The 20,423-nt window shown below is 40.6% G+C and overlaps 1 protein-coding gene across 1 annotated transcript in view; it reads right to left on the bottom strand.

The window, feature by feature from the left end:
- The window catches only part of LOC146591578 (acyl-CoA (8-3)-desaturase-like), a 10,149-nt gene extending 2,565 nt beyond the window's left edge, over nucleotides 1–7,584 (bottom strand). The window contains exons 1-7 of the mRNA XM_085312658.1: nucleotides 7,314–7,584; nucleotides 4,774–4,884; nucleotides 4,128–4,325; nucleotides 3,018–3,119; nucleotides 2,721–2,849; nucleotides 596–653; nucleotides 53–129 (exon numbers count right to left, since the gene is read on the bottom strand). Of these exons, the coding sequence (XP_085168784.1) occupies nucleotides 53–129; nucleotides 596–653; nucleotides 2,721–2,849; nucleotides 3,018–3,119; nucleotides 4,128–4,325; nucleotides 4,774–4,884; nucleotides 7,314–7,526 (888 nt within the window). The 5' untranslated portion in view covers nucleotides 7,527–7,584. The remainder of the gene's footprint in view (nucleotides 1–52; nucleotides 130–595; nucleotides 654–2,720; nucleotides 2,850–3,017; nucleotides 3,120–4,127; nucleotides 4,326–4,773; nucleotides 4,885–7,313) is intronic.
- Between the last annotated feature and the right edge of the window lie 12,839 nt (nucleotides 7,585–20,423).

The raw sequence follows: 20,423 nt of genomic DNA, 5'->3' as shown, positions 1-20,423 counted from the left end.
AACATTTTTGCAAAGATTCCAAAATAGTGCAACTTACCAGCTTCTTACTTACCAACCACTTCTTCCTCTTGATCATGAAGTAGAATATAGACACCTGGAAGAAGGATACAAGTGCAGCTGGGGCCAATACTGAAGGAAAGAGTGAGAACAGAGAGACATTCATAATTTCACTGCATCATAAATCTTACAGAATATCAGGAGGGAAAAACAGTCCTGCTGAAAGGTTCCTCATTTCAGCAGAAGGGCCAAACAAAAATWGCCCTCTTCCATTTACACTAAATTCCACCTACACTATCTTCCATGTGTCCACATAAACAGTTCCTCTTTTCATCTCAGCACCCCTCATTTCTTCATTTCCTTCCACCTTTTTCTTCTTGGCACTTGATTCACGTCTGTCTAGTGCCTAACATCACATAATCCTGAGAGAGATATATGAGGCAATTCTTCTTCACATTAAATTTCCTTAATGCTGTGATTGCCCCTGAGGCTGTGACATCAATGGGATTATCTTGAAAACCATTATCTTGGGGAGGCAATGTAGTAGTGATTACTGGGTGGGGTTCACACAGCACTGCAAGGAAGGGGCAATACTCACAGCAGAAATATTTATGCTGATAATTATAAGGCATGAACTTCTTCTTCTTCTTCCCAAGCTGAAAAATAGAAGGAAATTGTAATGCACCAACTGGAGAACTGAGACCCTTCATAACGTGTTTCTTACTCCTGTCCAAAGAACACACCAARACCTATCCCTCTTATATCTCTTACTCAACTTCTCTTCTTGAAAAGCAGGTGCTGGACTTCCAAAGCAAGGGAGAATTGATTTGAGCTTCCATATTTAGTTATCAACATATGCAAAGGCSAGAACAGAGTAATTCTTTTAGGAAAGTTGAAAAATTCAACTTAGGTTCACTACAAAAATGATCAAAAATAACAAAAATGCTCAGAAGGCATTTGAGCATGCAGGGGGGAGTTTCCATAAGGTAATGAAAATCTAGTCTAATTGATTCTACATACTCACCATGGAGTGCTGATACTATAGGTATTCACGGAGGAAAAGTTTATTAAGATGGAAATTAAGAGAGAGAGAGATGGRCAGGGCAGTGCCTGATAAATGCAGAATGTGGAGATATATTTGCTATGAAAACTACATCTAAATTTCTGTATCAGATGGGATATGGGCTATAGATATTTCAAGTTTCTGAATAATAGAGGAAAYAGTGATCAGAAATGATGTAAGCATTTGGAGGCTATCCTGTAAAGACTGTAAATCATTTCTGCAGGATCAAAAGAGTAAATGTTATATAAAGACATCTCCTTTTCTGTTTTGTCAAATACTTTGCTTTGAAATACCTGAAACAGCAGCAAAGAGATAGAACACTTGCAATGAGCACAAATAAGTTTCTTGCCTAACAGTTTACTTTTTCACTAATTGCACAAAAGGATTCCTAAATCTCATCTCCAAGTGCTTCTGATTCTTAAAAGGAAAAAAAATAATAAGGAGGTACAGCAGAAAATGCCAGGCTTCCCTACTACTGAAAAAAAATAAAATAAAAATTGAACACCTCAAGGATGTCCTCACTGGATCAAGATCAAAATGAAACATGTGAACTGGACTGAAATGAAACCTCTGAAATCCACTTTGACCATACACAGTACATCTGACTCCTTTCTTGTAAAACACTAAAAGAGATAAGAACTCATCTCCTACACTGTCACCTCTATCCAGCCCAGTCTAACATAGAGACAGTCACTCTACCTCAGATACTATGTGCTTATACTAATGTATAGCAGTGAGAGAGTGTTTGGAAGATCACTGATTAAAACCTTCCCAATTGCAGCTAGCAGTTCCCTGTGAATAAGCACTTTGTGTAAACTCTCTTTATAGGAATCTTTCTGAGAGAGCAGAGCTGGAAATTCCCACATGCTTTTYAGAGTTGTAATTTCTTTCCTAATTACTGGCCTAAAGGGGAGAGACGTTATTTGAAGAGCCTGCTTGCTAAATAAGAGGTCACCTAATCATTCTATGAGTAAACAGCTCAAAAAAATTGCTGTGGAAAGAGAAGGCAAAAGAAAACCTCACCTATTCTAATGGTGTCTCAAATCATAGMGATTCAGGAGTCTGTGCCCATGGTTTTTATTTTTGTGAAAGACAAAAAATAGATGCTTAAGAAACAAACTTGCTACATTTGTGTTTTGCACATAACAACTATATYGCTCCTGAAGGATTTAGCTACCAAACAACTCCCACAGCCAAAAGGACTCAGAGGAAACATCTAGTTACATCATTGTCTACCATATCACTAATGACATCTAACATTAGTGCAAGTGGGCTCATTCATTTTCTGAAGGCCTTCGAGGTGCTTATCATGCTCTTCTAGCAACACAGGGAACGTACGTGCTTATTTTAAGACTTTGCTTCTCAGGACTTGGTGCCGATGAATCATGATAATAAGGTGCTTAAGACAAATACCTTGAAATGGACCTCAGCATAATGTCTTCAACCTGAGCTCTACTTATGGGAGCATTTCAGAAAGACTCAGAACTCGCAGAGTGAACAGTTGGTCCATGASATTCTCAGATCTTAGTGCATTTTGGAAATTAGTATGAGTTTATGCAGGAAGGCRCAAACTAGATTATTACACCCATGCGACAACTTTCTGGCTGTAAAACCTTTTAGCCTACTGTCTCTCTGTTTCTCCAGATATCCTTATACTCACCTCCACAGAGAGTGTCTTCCCCAAGCTGAGCAGGAGAGGGTGCATGTTGAGATCAGGGTCTTTGCGGAAGCAGTTGGGTTTGGCATGGTGCTGGTTGTGAAGGTGATTCCACCAACTCACAGGTAACCCCTGCAGAACAAACCAAAGACCAAGGATTGAAATTAGAACAATGTCAAGAACTACATCACTATTTATCCACTTACTAACAACAGATCTCCCCACAGATGATGATGACTGAATCTACCAACACTCTCATGCATTGCTCTGGTCAGAATATCCCCAGAGTGTGCCAACTACCTTCAGAACATTCATCACAATGATATGCAGCAATCGATTCCATCTGGGCTTCCTGAAGACAGAGCAGTGTCCTAAATCATGTTGGAACCAGCTCATCTGCATCTGGAAAACAAAAGGATCATTGAGAAAACAGAATCACAGCCGTTACATTTATTTTCCCCGGGAACCTCTGAGCCTTCATAGTGTGAGTGCATTTCCCTTCTGTTTCAAAGGAAACATCCCCTGCTCTACTCTAGGCTCAATGCTGACAGCTYCCCCTCTGGCTACTGTCCAGTAAAGCTGCTCAATGCCAGATATTGTTTTTATTGTAGCAGTAATAGAGTAAGCAACACATCATTACATGTAATTTCACTGTTACAGCACAGAATTCTATTGCTCTCACTTGCAAATATATAATTTCAAAGTTATCAGCTARGAAGTGCAAAAATTTCCAAATCCAGAGTTTAATTGTGTTTCCTATTCCTACAGGAATACCAAAAAAGCTCCTTTTGGAATATCTGCCTTAGACAAAGGGAACTGATGATAGCAAAAATAAGTTATTCTGCACTGGTTTACTAGATGACTGAGCAAACCTGGGGTTTCAACACCACAAAGAAAGTCCTGCTTTCTTTCTCCCCTCACTCTCCAACCCCTCTTTCCTCCTTTCCTGCAGTGACCTTGACATTTATCATGCCCTTCTATGAACTGATTTGGTTTACTAATCCAAAAGAAAACTATTTAGGATTAGTGAGAAGAATTGGCTTATAAAGGACTCAACAAGCAACAGAGCCATCAGGAAGTAAACAGAAAGAACTTGGAGCCAAAAGTGGAGTTCAGAATGAGATATTCCCACTTTTGACTGGGGTAAGTGATTAGATCAACACTTCCCATATTATGAAACTGCCGCCTCTAATTCCCAGCACTCCTCCAACCATAGCAAGCAGGTTGTCAGCAAAACTAGACTTCCTAGAGGCAATGGAAATTGTGATGGAGAACACGCTTGTTGTCTTCAACCAGGTTACAAGGATCTGAGAGAAGGCAGTAAAGCAATGATAAGGAACATTTCATTAATACTTTCCACGTGGGAGCACCAAACATGTCTGTGTTGTTGAATGRGTGTCAGCAGTTTACCTGAGCCATGGTGAAGACTGCAATGCCAACAGAGAAAGGCACTAAGGATATCCCAAAGTACCAGACTATGAGCCAGGATGCAGCATCAAATATCAGGAGGTGAAGAAAAACCAGGAAGAAAAAGATGTAATTTGGCTTCAGAAGTCCCATCTTCTCAATATTGCAGCGCAGCTCACGAAAATCCTCTAAAAGTGATTTCTGTGAGTAAAGTGAGTATTAATACACTGTCTACTTTGAGAATGTAACAGAGCAGATCCAGGAATCCCAGAGAAGCCATGGACATTGATGGAGATACTCTGTAAACCTTCCATCAGAAGGGTCTCTGTGCAAAAAGAGCGCAACATCAACAGATCTTGTTTAGCTCTGAAACTGGAAAACAAGGTGCTAGCATCCTTTGCACTGAGACATCACACTGAGAAAACCTGAATAGACTTTGAGGTTTATTCCTCAACCCAGGTAGTTTTAGCTGTTCTGTGACAACACATATTTTTATGCATGACTACTGCCAGTAGCCTCCCCATCACTTAGCCTATGGCACAGTGTCAGACATGCTGTTTCAGAAATTAGATCTGTGAGCCCTTCTACTTTGCTCTCCTCCCACACTGAACCCCACTCCATTCCCACAGCTGGATTCTAGGATACTCACTTTTTTATTAGACTCAGAGCTGGGTTGGTCTGGTGCCAACTCCCCAATTAGCAGAGATTTCAAGTATTTTTTCACCAGAGTCTTATCATTGTGAAATGCTACAAAGGCATCCTGAGAAATACACAAAGGAATGGTGTAAGAAAGGGGCTGTGTCCAAACGCCAGATGCCCAGCCCCTACATTTTCCAGGTCATTGATACAATACGTGATCCCAATTCCTTTGGTCCAGAAATTTTTAAAGTTTTGTTTCTTCTAATTGCTCATGTAGTTCTTTGCCATCAGCTGGAGGTAGCTCAGTGAAGCTGGAGACGTTTCAAGAAACCAGATGTCATAAAAGCACCTGGGCGAGGCTGGTAATAAACTTGAAAGTATTTGATGAAAAGCTCTTTGCAGAGGGAAACAGGTCTTTGCATCTGTTTGATTCAGCACAGTCCTTCCTTAGAAGGCTCCAGCCAACAGTCCTGCCCTATGGATAGGACCCAGGAGTAGGAAAACAGGTCTGTGAATGAGGTGTCTCTTTGACATGCTTAGGAGAAAACAGTGATGAACTTTTATTACCTTAGGGCCAAAGGAAATGTGGGCTGAAGCTCCAGGTACAGCATGACTAACATAGCAGGGTATCTCTTACAGTTCCCTCAAAGTTTTAGGATTGATTGATATTCTGGGGATCTACGTAACGCTAGTGACACAAACAGATCTKTCTACTCATCTGTCATTTAAAGTACCAGTTTTGAAAGGAGAGTTGAACTGTGGAAGAGAGGAGACAGAAAAACCAAAGCTCTTGCTTAGCCCATCTGCTCAGTGAATTTTCCAGAAGGAAGGTGAAGAGGCTAACTATATTCCCTGCACAGTCTGGCACTCCAGTTCAGGGAAGACCCATCTCTGAGTACCTGAGTACTCTGACTCTAGAAGAAGTCAGAGAAGAGTGACTTTTTGGGCAGATGGGCTTTCGACAGATATCAACTAAGGCAGCTTGTCACAATGAAAAATTAGAAACTCTGTCCCGAGCTGGAAGACTATGAGTACCTTTCCGTTATGATTCTGTTCCCCTCATTGTATAGATTTTTATAGATTTTTAGGACTCTCCCTCTTCCCAGGAATTTTAAGATTGAATCAAGCTACAGTTATCTATACTGCAGCATAAAGGCAAGAGCCAGAATCCTTTTACCCAGAATTTCCTATCTACCGTCTCAGCATCAGAGACCTTTGTCAGAGAAAAGCAAGCTTTTCAGTCCTGCAACCTGCTCTTTTTTCTCTCCTCTCTTATACCCTGATTATCACCATCTGAGGGATTAACTTTAAAGACTGTCATCTGCAAAGCATCAAACCTCTCATATCAGTGTAATGTTCTGCAATGCATATTGTCTATATTTGCAAATTAATGCACATAAAGGAAGCCAAGAATATTCAGAAAAAAAGTCTTGGATCATGGCTTTATGCAAAGGCGCGCAGAGATGATCTTTTGAGACACCTTCCAGTCCTGCTTTTCTATGAAGTGTATACATCTCAGAATACAGAGCAGGATGAGAGAAATGAAATGTGAAAATAACCTATCTGATCCATTGTGGTCCATTAGTTAAAAAGTGCTATTCCATTTTACATAATGAAAACTGAGGATTAGAACCAGATAAGCAGCTTTCTTAAAGTCAAAAATTTAATCAAGACAAGAATTAAACCAGGATCTCCCATGTTACATGTTTATGCCCTCATCATGCAGGTTTCAAATGCACATATTTCTGACTGAAAATTCAATAACAACTTTCAGTGAATAGTCTGTGAGATCTGCTTAAAATGTATTATTTCTATCAACAAACAACAAATTATTTTAAAGAAACTTTCTACATCAAAAAATGTTGCTTTTGAATAATGACTATTTGCAGATTTTTTCCTCATCTCCTGTAGCCAAATGTCATCCCTGCTATCTCTGTTACTTCTCCAGTAATTTTCTACTTCTCCCTCTGTTGAAATAACCTCTTTGCTTGACTGTCTTCTCCTTCACTCATCTGTACAAAACAGTGTTCTTCTCTTGATAAACTCCTCCTCTTGCTCCACTGCCCCAAAAATTACTTTCGCTTTATGTTTGGCTATTACCTTCTCCTTACCCACCCCCTYGCTCTATTTTTGGTTACCTTTTCCTTGTCACTGACAGCACTGACGTCACTCTGAAAGAGCAGCCTTACAGTGGCAGTTCACATGAAGTGTACCACTTTTTACCTCTTCCCTTTCTCCCATCTGCAATGCACACACTTTTCAGGCATCTGGAAGACTGCAGGCCTGATCATGCCTGGTGGCAAGACAACCTGCATGGATACGGTCTGCTTATATCAGGGTGTAATGAACCTAAACAGAGCTTTACGGTTTGCATAGCAGGTAAGTCTGACCTCAGGGGTATCCCAAAGGGCATTATTAGAGACAGCACAGACCCATTCATTACSTTATCTGGCTAACTAGAGTGCCAGACACCACAAGTTCTCTCTGCTGGAGTCCCACCATATAGTTCTACCCTGATACACCTCCCTCAACTGACTTTCCAGATCTTACCGTTGCATCTTGCCCAGCATAGTGGCTAATAACTCGGCTTCCTCCAGGGTGCCGTTTGGAAAACTCGCTGACATTGTAAACCTTCCTGTCAATCACCAGCCATTGTTCCTGACCTTGGCCATTGTGGATTCTGATCTCTTCCCAAGTGAAAAGCTGTAGAAAGGCTGGAAAAGGTTGTGTCTCCTTTTTGATGGAGCCAGTCTGTGGAGCCATCAGCACTGCTAGATGCACGTTCAGCACTGAGATTCACTAGTCCAAGCTTTGCAGCACTCTGTCTAGGCAGAGGGTGAACCATGTCAGCCTGTCTGTTGTACAGCCCCACTCYCAGCCACTCCCCATGCTCCCAGGGCTGGTTGGCTCCCCTCATCCAAACACACCCTTCCAAAGCTCCCTCCGCTTCCATGTTCACACCAGGCACTTCAACACACCCTTGAATAAAAGTCCTGTTCTCTCTTGCCCCTTTGAGTTCCCTTTGGAAGGCCTGATTGCACATGGGAACTGTAGGCTACTTCACCAAATGCAAATGTGCATACAGACAAAGACTTAYGAATATTTAGGAGAGTGTTATTTAGGTAGACGAGATAGTAAAATGACAAAGAGAGCTAGCTATTCAGTGAGCACCCTCACAGAACATTAGGAACTGGATAACTGTTAGGAACTGTYAACTTGTTTCCATTTTGCTGAATGAACATGGGTGTTAGCCAGAAGAGAAATCTGAGCAAGGCTCTGAGTGCCTCTAATACAACAAATACACAGTGACTTTGTYAGAAACCTGAAGGACTGTCAGCATCCTGTAATCCTGTAAACAGTCATTAATGTTAGGGAAGCCTGTATTTACCATACAGTGGAACGCCATAAAGTCACACAGAGCCAAAATGGGATGGCTGAGCCTGTGCAGAAAGCCAGAAGCTGCTATTAAATGTTTGCTAAAGTCTCACATTTAACTGTAATGCCTGACTTCAACATCTGCAGCCAACTTCTGTGCTAGGATACTGGAAAGAGCAGACTGCTCCAAGGCCTCTAAAGGTCTTGTCACAACCCAATCTTCAAGTCATCCTTGGTCTTTGAGATTTGCCATGTTCTAAAATGACCCTGCCAAGCTAAATTCACGTGTCTGTCTTAACTAAAAGCATTGTCAATCAAAATACTACCAGATCATAGTGAAATTAAGGAAGACATTATTTTTTTCCAGTTAATTTAGCTTGCATATTGGCAATACTTTGCATACAACTGTTTTCAGAGTTTCTTGTGTGTAGGACAGGCATTTAGTCATCTCATTGTTCAAGTAATTCATTCATAAGGCAACAGACATTGAAAGATTGTGGGGTTGAGAATAAATAACTGAAAACACGAAGTTTGCATGTAGATTAGGAGTTTCTAAAACTATTTTTAATTGAATTGCTTACATGATTAGCCTTACTTAAATATCAGTCTTGTTGAGCCAAAAACCTAAGTACCTCTAACATTCAGAGAGTATCTGGAATGCAGTAAAGTAAGAATTCTAAGCTCTAAAGCAAAGAGAAATCAATGATGACATGCTTTTGTATGGAGTCCCATACAACTTTAATTATCCCTGGGAACAAGAAGCAATTTTGCAGGTCAATCAGAAGAATTAAGCTCATATATACAAAAATATTGTCCTACATCTTCAGATTCAGGATCCCTTAATCTAGTGTTCTTTTTCTTTGAAATTACCAGCCTTGGGTGCTTTTGAGGAAGGTACAAGTGAATGGCAAATGTGGTATATTCTACCCTCATTACATTTTCATCCTATTCCTTTACTTGGCAATACTGATTTAAGACCTGAAATCACAAGTTTACTACCTTTTCCCCAACTTTTTTAATGTACCAGTGTTTATAACCGTAAGTGTTGTCTGCTACAGTGCCCAGTTCCCGTCTAAATCCTAACAAGTTACAGGTCTCAACTAAGGCTTCTCCACAAAATAATTCCTCCCAGTTTTTCCCTCTCATCTTACTCACGGTTTGGTCTTGACAGGAAGAAATAGCTACAGTCTACAAAGTCAAAGTTAGAAAAGCATGAATTGTTTATTCACATTTCCCCTCAGTGTTCCCACTACCATGCAAGATAAAGACATGGGTCTAGATTCTGGTCAACAAATACGGGATGTCCATTCCTATACGTGCAGTCAGTGATCATGTTCTGCTGCCAAAACATACGGTGGGTGCCTGTATGCACCAAACCAGTGTTGTTAGCTAGGGAAATTAAGCTTAGAAACTTTAAGATAGCTGTCCTCCACACCAGCTAATTTCATAACATCTTAATTTCAGGTCTGAATTTATTTAGTATCAAATCCGATCCAGAGGGCCCTGTAATAACGCATCTCTATAGTGCATTGCACCCAAAGTTGAAAGCAGAAGCCGTCTCTGTCTAGATTATYCAGGTCACCAGGCAAACTCCAGAGTTGCTTGGAAAAGCCCAGACAGATGGTGAAAGCCACCATAGGCTTCTTCACCCCRAGGAACTACGGAGAAACCGTTCAGAGTGAATTTATTCCATACTCAGTTTTCTGCAACAACTGCCCACATGCTGGCCAATACCTGGGGAGCTAGTATGCATATGTAGATCTACTCTATATTGTTGCATTTGTGACAAAGAGTCTTCCTGCAATAGCCACTTGACATAGGTGTCAGGATTTCCAGAAAGCCAGTGACTGCCAAATTGGTAGATCTATTATTGCATCAACATTTTTATCCAGCTTCATAGAGATGGTTGCAGTTTTCACTCAACCAGTGGAGGTAAACCGACATAGCACAGAGTGGTCCTTGCTCCAGAAAAAGATCGAGTACTAGGCTATATATCAATGAAGTATTTTACTTCCAGGAAAATCTCATCCCTAGCATGTCTGAGATGCTGTCAGGACCCTGCAGCAACACGCCTTGCAACCTTTCTCTTCTCCAGGGTTTTGGCTGCTTGTGTTCAAGGCCATCTCTGAAGGGACACAGCCACATAACCTTGGATCAAAGTGCTGTGAAAAGAGCTGCACAGAAAGGAACTGTGAGAAGTCTTGCTGGGTGCCCCCCCCCCCCCCCCCCCCCCGCTTCTTTTGGAAGCTGCATCTGTGCTTGAGGCCCTCATCCACACATACACTGAGCTCTGCCATGTACCCTTCTGATCCTGACTTGCTGATTTGATATCCTGGCTTACTGGCCTCGTTGCTGCAGACTTATCTGACAATCAATGCACTGCTGGCTGACCATGGTTACCACCATCAAGCCTGCTCTGCCCTTCTTATGGAGGGACTGTGACACTTGCCAGTGAGGACACTGCCCTGCCTTGCCATCAATCTCGACTCCTGACTCCTTTCCCTTGCAGAACGGTCTACCCCTGCTGCCTCCTGGTAGTTTGAAGCTGTGACTCCAATTCTGTCCAGGTAAACAATACCATCAAGTTCTCGTGTCTCAGATAAGCACTCTGAGTTTTGACTCTGCAATACAAGGTGCCACCTATTAATCTTTTGATCAGTTTTTCTAAGAAAACGGTTGCTAAATTTTCATGGAGCATGTCACACAGGCTGTGAGAAAGCTTATCAAGTGAAGCCCTGGCCAAGCCTGGATGAAGGATATCTTCTTTATGAGCTTCAGAGTCCCACTCAGAAGGAGAACTTAGATATAAGAAAAATGAACAAGCATGGGCTGTGCATGTGTCCGGGGTTAGAAGTCAACAGCACAGGGAAGTGTGATTTTGGACYTGGGCATCTACAGTTACTGCTGCATTTATCTATGTAAACAGAGCTGAGTTTCTCTGCCTTACTCTGGCTAGACCGAAGCCTTGTTGGAACAGTACTGTGCCTTTATTAATATAAAATTGTGATCCTTCGTGGACTGCAGACCATTCTCATTCAAGACTCTCCCATTTGACTCTTACATGTCACACTTCAAAAACAACAAGAAAACTGAAATCATTAAAAGTCTTTCCAGCATGAAAGTTCAGTGAGAATCCATCATTTATGACAAGACTACCTCCTGGAACATCTCCTGAATCTTTTAAAGAGACAGTTTTATTCTTCAGAAATGCTTGGGGCAAAAATCCAGTAGCTATTTGCTTGATGTGTATACTAAAGATCTAATAGCAGTCAGAAAGAGAAAAAGGTAGAGCTTTCTCTTTTTTTAGTATATTCTAAATTAATGAGACACCACCTTTTATCTCAGATGTGGCTACATTTTAAGGAAGTCCAGCACTTTTGTAAATGTCAAGAAAAACTAAAAGCAAAACCAAGCTCTTTTACACATGGCACCGAGTTAAGTTTGCAGGTGGAGGCCCCCTTCTCTTTACTGCCTTGAGGGGTCTATATTGCCCAGATATTCAAAGTCTTTATTAGCTTTATTTCATTCCTTACTTCAGATAGTAGTAATAAGTCAACATATTCTTTTTTTGATCCATAAGAGAACAATCGCCACACTGTCAGCAGAAGAAAAAAAGAAAAAAGAAACTGTACCATTTGGATGGTAGCAAACCTGGCTTTCACTCTTAGCTTTGGATTGCATCTTGTGGGTAAACTGTAAAAAATCAGGGTGGATACTGAGAACTCTGCCGCATTAACTATAAGGAGACATAAAATTAAGTCCTGTCACCAGCACCAAAAGTCTTCTCATATAAACCTTTACACAGAACAATAACTTGCGTATCTTTTTTGTTGCATTTCTGAATAACCTATTAAAATCCTTCTCACATTGTGCTGCAATGCTTCACAGCAAAACCATAAAACTTAAAACGGTTTGCTATTGCAGTGCTGCTGTGGCCTTCACATACACATCATTTGTAATTACACACCCAGCTTCTTTATAAAAAGTGGAAAATACTAATCGCTTCAGCAAGCACCATCTAGTTAATATTTCTACTTTGTGTTGCTCATCCAACCTGCAGTTTCTAAGCTATGCCCTCTTCACATCCTCTAACTTCACAGAAGTCATATCCTCAGGGGCTTTTCTGTAGTTTTAAGATTTGAATACAACTGGTAAAAATCCCTTCCCCACCCCTCCTTCCAGAAGCACACAGGTAACATTACATATATCCTTTCAGAGAGGAACTAAAACAAAATGGTTTCAAGCTGAAAGTGCCCATGACAAAACCATTTTGTTTTCACACTGTCATATATTTGGGACTGATTTTTTTTCAGACTACTCAGCATTTTTATAGCATTTTCTGTGTTCAGTGGAGACAGTCCACTGATTACAGAGATACTTCTCAATGCTCTGGATGTCTGAAATCATCCATCCACAAAATAAAGACCCTGCAATAGGTGACAGGGCTTGAAAGTTTTTTAATACATGCCTTGAGCAACACCAATTAGGAATAACGTAGCATAAGCAATGATTAAAACACTCATCATGATTCCACTGCCTACACACAAAACATCTTCTTCTTTCTGTCTTTCCCTTGGATCTTTGGCTACCTTCCAACTTCTGCAACATGTGAGGCAGAGATCCTGCAACAACTTGCCTCCTTCGCTACGCAACCATAATTCAATTTTAAAGCACTAGGCAGCTTTTGCAGTGGATGAGTAAAGAGACAAAAGCAAATGCAATCTAGGCTCATATAGCTAAGAAATCTCTGAGTATTGACTGCTCCACCCAGTCTGGTGTAATCAGCAGAGCTGATGAAGGTGCATCCATGCCATCACCTGCATCATTGATGACATTAAACTCTACTGGCCCCAGCACTGATCTCTGGAGAATGACACTTCAAATTGCTGACTTGTTTACATTAAAATTAACTGTGAGCCTGCTAAAAAAGGTTTCTCATTTGCTAAGTTTTAAATGCACTGCATCCACCTGCTGTCATAGATCAGATTTGGAATAACCCACAGGGTAGCTCAGAGCGTCATGTCATTCCACATTAATACCTTACTTCCAGAAGAGAGCAAAGAATGAAGTGATTCAGATACCTTGGAAACCTTAGGTCGCTTGCATATGAATTTGCTGTTTCTAACATGGTAAGCAGTTTATCCTTCAATGAGGGCAGCAAAAGAGGGTATTTTCCTTTATCTAGCCACCTATTTTCTGAAAACCTGTGGGAATCAAGTGTCTGTGAGACATTAACCTCTCTGTCAAATTTGACTGAAATTGGCCAACCATTATTAGGGAAGATGGGTAGTTAGACATAAACATGCCTAAAATTCCTCCCAACTGACACTGGAAGAATTTAAGTAGTTTAAAGGTATGATTCTGCTTCCTCCCTCCCATTGCCATGATGCAGATGGAGAATAACTCATTTGCTGTCAGAAGAATTAAATCAGGATAAAACTACTATGAGTGACAGCACAAGAAAACTTGTAAATGAAGAATAACCTACTTTACATAGCTGACCGATGCACCAAAAGTGAATGTAGCCTGTCATAAATTAACAGCTCTCTACAGGAGCAGGTTTAAACACTACATGTATGCAGGCAACTCGAATTCATTTTGTGAGATTACTCTGAAAAGCTGAATGCTGCCCATCAACAAGCCTTAAGTGTAACCCTAAATATGCACTTTATTCTTTAAATAAAAAATAATACTGAGATGTGACAGAAGCAGCTTGTTATTCTTGCTAAATTAGTTTTTCCTAAGCAAAACTCAGTTTCTGCTTTCAATTTGAACAGTCAAATCTAGAGTTGTCAGGCCTGTAGCATCAACACATGCTCACACTGCCCTTCATGATCTCCCTTCTGCTCAACCCCTTYGTCCAACACATACTGCTGTGCATGTGCTTAGCAGGACAACATATGCATTTTGACTCAAAGATGTGTATCAACTTTAAACTTTTATGTCCTACCCTCTCCATAAGGAGCCCCCACTTCTTGTAGTTCATATTTTTGGTTTTAGGGCTGAAGAAACTTTTGCTACTTGCTTTATTTTCTTTTGGAAGTTTTAACATTCTTTGACATTTAGCAATTTCTACTTGCCCTTCCATGACCCAGCTTAGTCTTTTCCCTATTCTTTGCAGGCTCCTTATTCCCACTCCTACTCTGCCGCAGAGATGGTTCCTTATCAATTTAGAATGCCTTTGTGAGCTTATTTCTCCTCTTCTTGCTAGAACATGGGTACTATAAAGTTTTAACTTGGGGCTGGAGCATCCATCTGTCAGGTGTTCAGCTTCCTAAGTACAGTTAATTCTACTGCAAACAGTCTCAGCTAGTTTATGCTCCAAAAGCACAAATAAGAAATTTAGCCCAATGTCCCTGAGATGGCCTTTGAGGACTGGACCACTGCCAAGGCAATTCTGCTCACCTCCCTTGTTATGGAAGCCCCGGCTCCTTTTTCTCCTCAACCTCTCTCTGACAAGTTCTTCATTGAGATATACGGCAGGTGGGAGCACGTCATACCTCCAGCTCCTCCAGTACAAAAAGTTCGATCAATGTAAGAGAGAAGAGGATCCTACTGAGTCCTAGTGCCCTGATACGACTTAGGTAGCTTTGCAAACTCTCTCTTTTAACTTTCAGAAAAATCCCCAAGTATTCTGCCTCTAGTCTTGCATCAGATGATGCACCATTTAGGAATCTGTTCTAGTCTGTCCTTGCCTTAACATGTTCTGCCTCACAGCAGTTACATGTGGTGGCTGTCTTTTTGTTAAAGCAATGTTGCTCACTCAAAGCAGAGTATTGTTCAAGAAAAGGAGGTGTCTGTAAAACACAGACTGATGTCTGTAAGACACATGAACTGGCTACTCAGCATGTCTGTTCTGTAATCTGAACTAGACTCCAACAGGCCTTCCCTTATTTACTCTTGTTTTCCAGTAATTTGGGAATATTTTCTCAGGACAGAAATACTTGCAGCTTTCTAATTTCAAATAAAGTCACACATTTCTGATCTGCCTTATGAGTGGGGGAGGAAAATGGAATAAGACAAAGAAAACCTCAAAATCACCAAAACATAATCTGAGATTGCTGGTAGCACCTTCATTCACCTTTTATTTCACTAGGGCAACATCAAGCACTTATTACTCCATCTTGTTTCTTTTTTCATAAATGAGACTGTGAGATAATCTTGGAATGTACTCACGTGTAGGACATTTTCATCTTTTCCTGTCAGTAGTTGTTATGATTCTATCTGGCTATGTACCTAAATGATTGTTTTAGAAGCCCCCATGTTCATCCCAAAGGATCTGTTGGGCAGAAGGCGACCTAATGGTGGCCTAGTACTGCCACAGGACTGCCCTGAACKCTGAGTCAAAACAAACAACAGCTACACCTTATAAGGAATCATTTTTTAGAAAGTGAAGTCACTCTTGAATTTTCGGATTTGCCCGAATGGAGAATCTATTACTGCTCTTGCTATGTTGGATAGAGGGTTAATTAGCCTTGGCAGTATAATTTTGCACTTTCTCTATAGCTTGATTTGGTCTTGGTTCACCTTTCCGCTACTGTGTATTTCTATGCCACTGCCAAATTGAAGAACTGTATCCTATAACATTTCACTTTTTTTTTTTTTTTTTTTTTTTTTTTTTGGTCAGGCTCTAGAAGCTCAGTCAATTATGTTCTTCTCCAGTAAAGCACTTTCCTACAGCTTTAGTCTTTCCTGCAGCTCTCCTCCTCTCCAGCTTTTTAACAACACTCTTGTGTTGCAGACAATACATCTGAATAAAATATCTTGATGGCAGTTATACTCACATAGAAGGCAGAATCTCTTCTCTGTCCCTCATCCTATTTATTCTCTGTACACAGAGATCTTGTTTTAGGTCTTTGGAAAAAAAATCATTCAGTTGGGAACTCATATGCAGCAGATATTACCTATAATGACTTCCACATCTTTTTCTTTAAAGGCACGAAGTCACCAATCCTTAGTAGGTGACATCAATCTCTCACTCTCAGACATAAATTTTTTTTTTTTTTGGTTGTGTTAAAACACTCCCTTTGCTTCCAGGAAGTTTCTCAAGTAATCCAGACTGTTCTGTGTCAGTGACTTACCCTTCTCATCACTTATACTCTCCAGATTTTGTCACCAGAAGTAACTAACTGTGCAGCCATGATGAAGCTGGTTATAACTATATCAATGGAAGGACACATCACARTCTTCCAAAAAGTGCATATCTCAGCTCTCTCTAAGCTGAAAAGCATTCCACAGATGAGCTTAAAATAGAAATGAATTACTGTTTATGCAATCAATATACATAACACCACAGAACTCGCTAACTCTGATTCATAGGTAAACTTACATACACAGTTCTGGCATATTTGCATTGTGCAACACAGTGATGTGGAGCTGTTGGGTGGGATGAGGGCAAGACTCTGCAAATTTTGTGTATGTGGGAAGAGTGACAGCAGCAGTTTTAAGAACTATCTGTGAATGCATGTAATAATCACATAGGCTTTACAAGGTTCCTTGACAAAGTGCCCCTGTGGAGTTAGTATGTTTCACAAACTCCTGTTCTCAGTGGCTTCACCTGATTCTTTGAATTTTTTTTCTAAACTATCTGAAATTTAGACAAGGAAACAGTATTGGACTAACAGGAAACTAGTTTTCACAGAAGTAGGTACATGATAAATTTGACAAAGACAGGTATTGAATGTAGATAAAAAAAGTAATGGCTGGCGACTTACTAATAGCTGAATTTGGACTGCTATAGAGTTAAATATTTGATAGAAAGCAAAACAATTTATTCCATTTCTGGCTTAATAAGAGAAGTCAATTAGATTAGAATATCCAAATTGTTTCATGGCTCACGCTTTTTCTTTCTTTCTTTCTTTCTTTTTTTTKGGGGGGGCAGGAAAGTAAACATAGCTCACACTCTGTCAGACAGCAAATACCTTAAGTAAAAAGAGCCCATATTACCTAAACCTTCTCCTGTTTCACTTAAAGCTTCTGCTGATGTGTTTGCAGAGTTGTTGATGATCAAGGAAGAACACCATCCCCCAGAGTGGTACCTGGAATAAGGACAGAAGGTCTTCAGAAAAAAGAATTGTGCTGAGAGAGCTGTGTTTTCTCTCTTCACTAGGCCTATCCCGATCTTCCCTTTACACCTTCCAGGACTSTCATTCTCTGCTACTTGTCAGACATACATCAGTGTTGCACAATATTAAAAATAGTCTTGTTTTTTGACTGCCTCTTCACTAGATGGGCAGTGTTCTTGCTTGATGTTGATACTTCTATTCTCAGTGCAGAAGTAAACTGAAACAACAGAGATAATTAAGAAGGACTAGAGAAGCAAAATGGATTAGATTACTCAGCAGTGGCTGGTTATCCTGGAATTCTTTGAGTTTAAGATGCCCAGTAGAAGGAATTTATTCTTACTGTTCTACTAGGAGAAACATGGTTTTGTATTTCAGTAAGGAGACATGCTGACAAGGTGCTGCATAGGGAAGCTCCAAGGAAGTAGCCAGGGTCACTCCATTTACCTCCATGTACTTTCACTAGGGCCTGTGTTACTCACTGAGGGCAAATTCTTACTGCCTCTTTTGTAGTTGCAGTGGGTTTTGAACTAGTGTGAAGAAAGGGTCAGGTAGCAAATTGAAACAGGGGAAGTATGGGCTGAGCAAAGGAAAAAGTTTTCACTATGAGGACAATTAAGCATTAAAAGAAGATGCCCAGAGAGCCTGCAGAATCCCTGCCGCTGCAAATTTTCAAGACCTGACTGCACAAAGCCCTAAGCAACCTTGCCTGAATTCAGTGTTTACACTGTTCTGAGCAGGAGGACAGACTAGATGACTTCCTAATGTCCCTTCTAACCCAAATGATTCTATGATTCAGAGGTCCTGAGGCCCTGTTGTCTACTTGGAATAGGACAAAAAGGCTTTGGCATCTATACTGGACACACTTTCGTAGTCCAGAGCTCACATTCAGTAGCTATAGCAGTTCGCAACACCTCTTATACACCAAGAAACACAGGTCAGTGAAAATAATCTGCCTCCCACAGAACTGAGTTCTGACAGCAATGGTGGGATTCACCTTAGCAGTTGTATATATTCCTCTAATAGACCCTGAAGAACAGCTAGCATCTCCTGAGGCAATTCATTGCATTTCTCTTAGATTTCTAAGAGAGCGTCTTAAAGGGATGCTTTACCTCYAATGGCCATAGAGGGAGCCTAAACACCTCGGCCAAGAGCCTCCTGTTTTTATAGGAGAAGCATCAGGCCACGTGCTTCTGCTCACACCACGAGTCAGAGAATTGCAATGGGATGAAGAGGCCTTGCTCCGCAGCAGAAACAGCAGAAGCACTCGGTAAAGRAAGGAAGGCATGACCACACTGGAAGATCTTGGACTCTACTATCAAATAGGTTTTTGAGCACTGAGCAAGTTACAAATCTACTTGAAACCAACTAGATCTGTGCTAAGCACTTTTCTTTGTATATTAATAGTAGGAGCAATCAACCTCCTTTTTATGCATTAGCGACAATAAGCCATCATTCAAGACATCTGAGCACCATGGCTCGGGGGATGCAGGGAGACCCAGTTTCTTGGGGTAGATGACTTAGTGAAGACATCTGCTTGCAAACAAGCAATAAAACTAATTTGTTGGGGAAAACTGAATTTCCTGAGCACTCTTTGTAAGCACGTAGGAGTGCACCCCAAACAAATAAATAACAGACATATATATATTGACACATACATAAAAACACTAACTTGGCAAAAGCCCAAATAATAATTAGCTGCAAAAATCAAAAAGCCAAGCTMGCACTTGTGACCAAAGATGAGGTGTCTATGTAGTCCTACTATGGATCAGTCAGCTGGAGGGAGCGAGAACAAACACTTTTAACTTAATGCTGTCTAGAGATCCAGACCAAAGGCCTGGAAAGAACCATTCACATAAGCACTCCTTAGTGCGTTATTTTTTGCTGCTGTTACAAAACATTCTGTGTAGAAATTCCTCACAATTTTTCTGAACACTAAATATTAGTCTCTTCAGCTGATGTAAATCTCACAGGGACCAAATTCAATGTATTAATGTCAACGAACTCTTCCAGTGCAATGTCATCCTCTTTTTCCCACCATCCATAATTAGTGTTGCTACTRCACTTGATCTTCTAAGAAATCTCTTTATATTCCTTATAAAGGAACTCATCTTGGGAAGCAACAAATCATCCATCCCAACAGACCTACATTCTTCATTTCTTCTTTTATTCCAACGATAAAGGAGAAATTCTATAAACAACACAGTTCACCTCCTCAGGAATGCAGAGTAAAGGAAGTAAACACACAATGTGGGTTTGGTGAGGATTGTAAATCCAGATTATTGTTAAACTCAGATTATTGTGAACAAGTCAAAATGGTGGGTGTGGAGAAGAGGAAAACCACAACGTTTTGCTGTTCCAGTTGCCCCATCACTCTTAACTGTTCTCTGGGCTAGAATCGACGTTCTCTGAGAAGACTGATTTCCACTGCTACATTCTCCTCTCTAGTCAATAGCTTATCTAGTCAGATAAGTTTTATCCTGGGAGTGGATTCCAACAAAATAGCTCTTCCATCATTGAAAACATTCCTCCTTGAGGTCAGATTTGAAAGAAGTGATTTGTTGGAGCCAGTTCTTTTCCCAGTGATATTCCACTTAACTGGATAATCTTCAAAGCCTGCTGACCCACAGACTGCAGTTAAGACCTTACCCAAATACCCCATGAATTTGTTCTCCTTTGAATACCTTTGGGGATTATATCCTTTCCCAACAACMATGTCTCATGGAGGGACTGAAGAGAATTGGCTTCACCTAGAATGCAAATGCATTTTCCTCATCCCTAAATAAGCTCTGCTACAGCACTGGTTATCTTTAACAGTTAGCCTAGTCATTAAATTTCTCCTTACACCATGCAAATTTAAAATACTGCACTGGCCAGGCTGTACCACTGCCACTACTGTGGCACAAAAAGGACATGGAAGTACAGGATACATGAGTGCAAAAAATTACAGCACTTCAGAAATACCGTCGTAGTGGCCACTTGACTGGTGGTCTTTGAACAACGAATGGCAGCAGATTATTTAGTCTCCCTACACTATCTGATTCACTGAAGAGACCTTCAAAGAGAATGAATTTGTGTGTTTGTTAAGTCTGTACTGGATATTCAGCATAATTTGTAATAATTTTTGTTTCCTAGTATAGGGTTTGAACTAAACAAGGACCTAAAAGCAAAAGGCCCTATGAGCAACTGACAGGAAAGGATATTTTAACACAATCCTACTTAT

The sequence above is a fragment of the Rhea americana genome, unplaced genomic scaffold (genome assembly GCF_003343005.1).
Source record: "Rhea americana isolate MKP2758 unplaced genomic scaffold, rheAme1 scaffold_37, whole genome shotgun sequence".
NCBI classification, from domain to species: Eukaryota; Metazoa; Chordata; class Aves; order Rheiformes; family Rheidae; genus Rhea; species Rhea americana.
The sequence above is the reverse complement of the archived record's forward strand: the minus strand, read 5'-3'. Positions and strand labels throughout refer to the sequence as shown.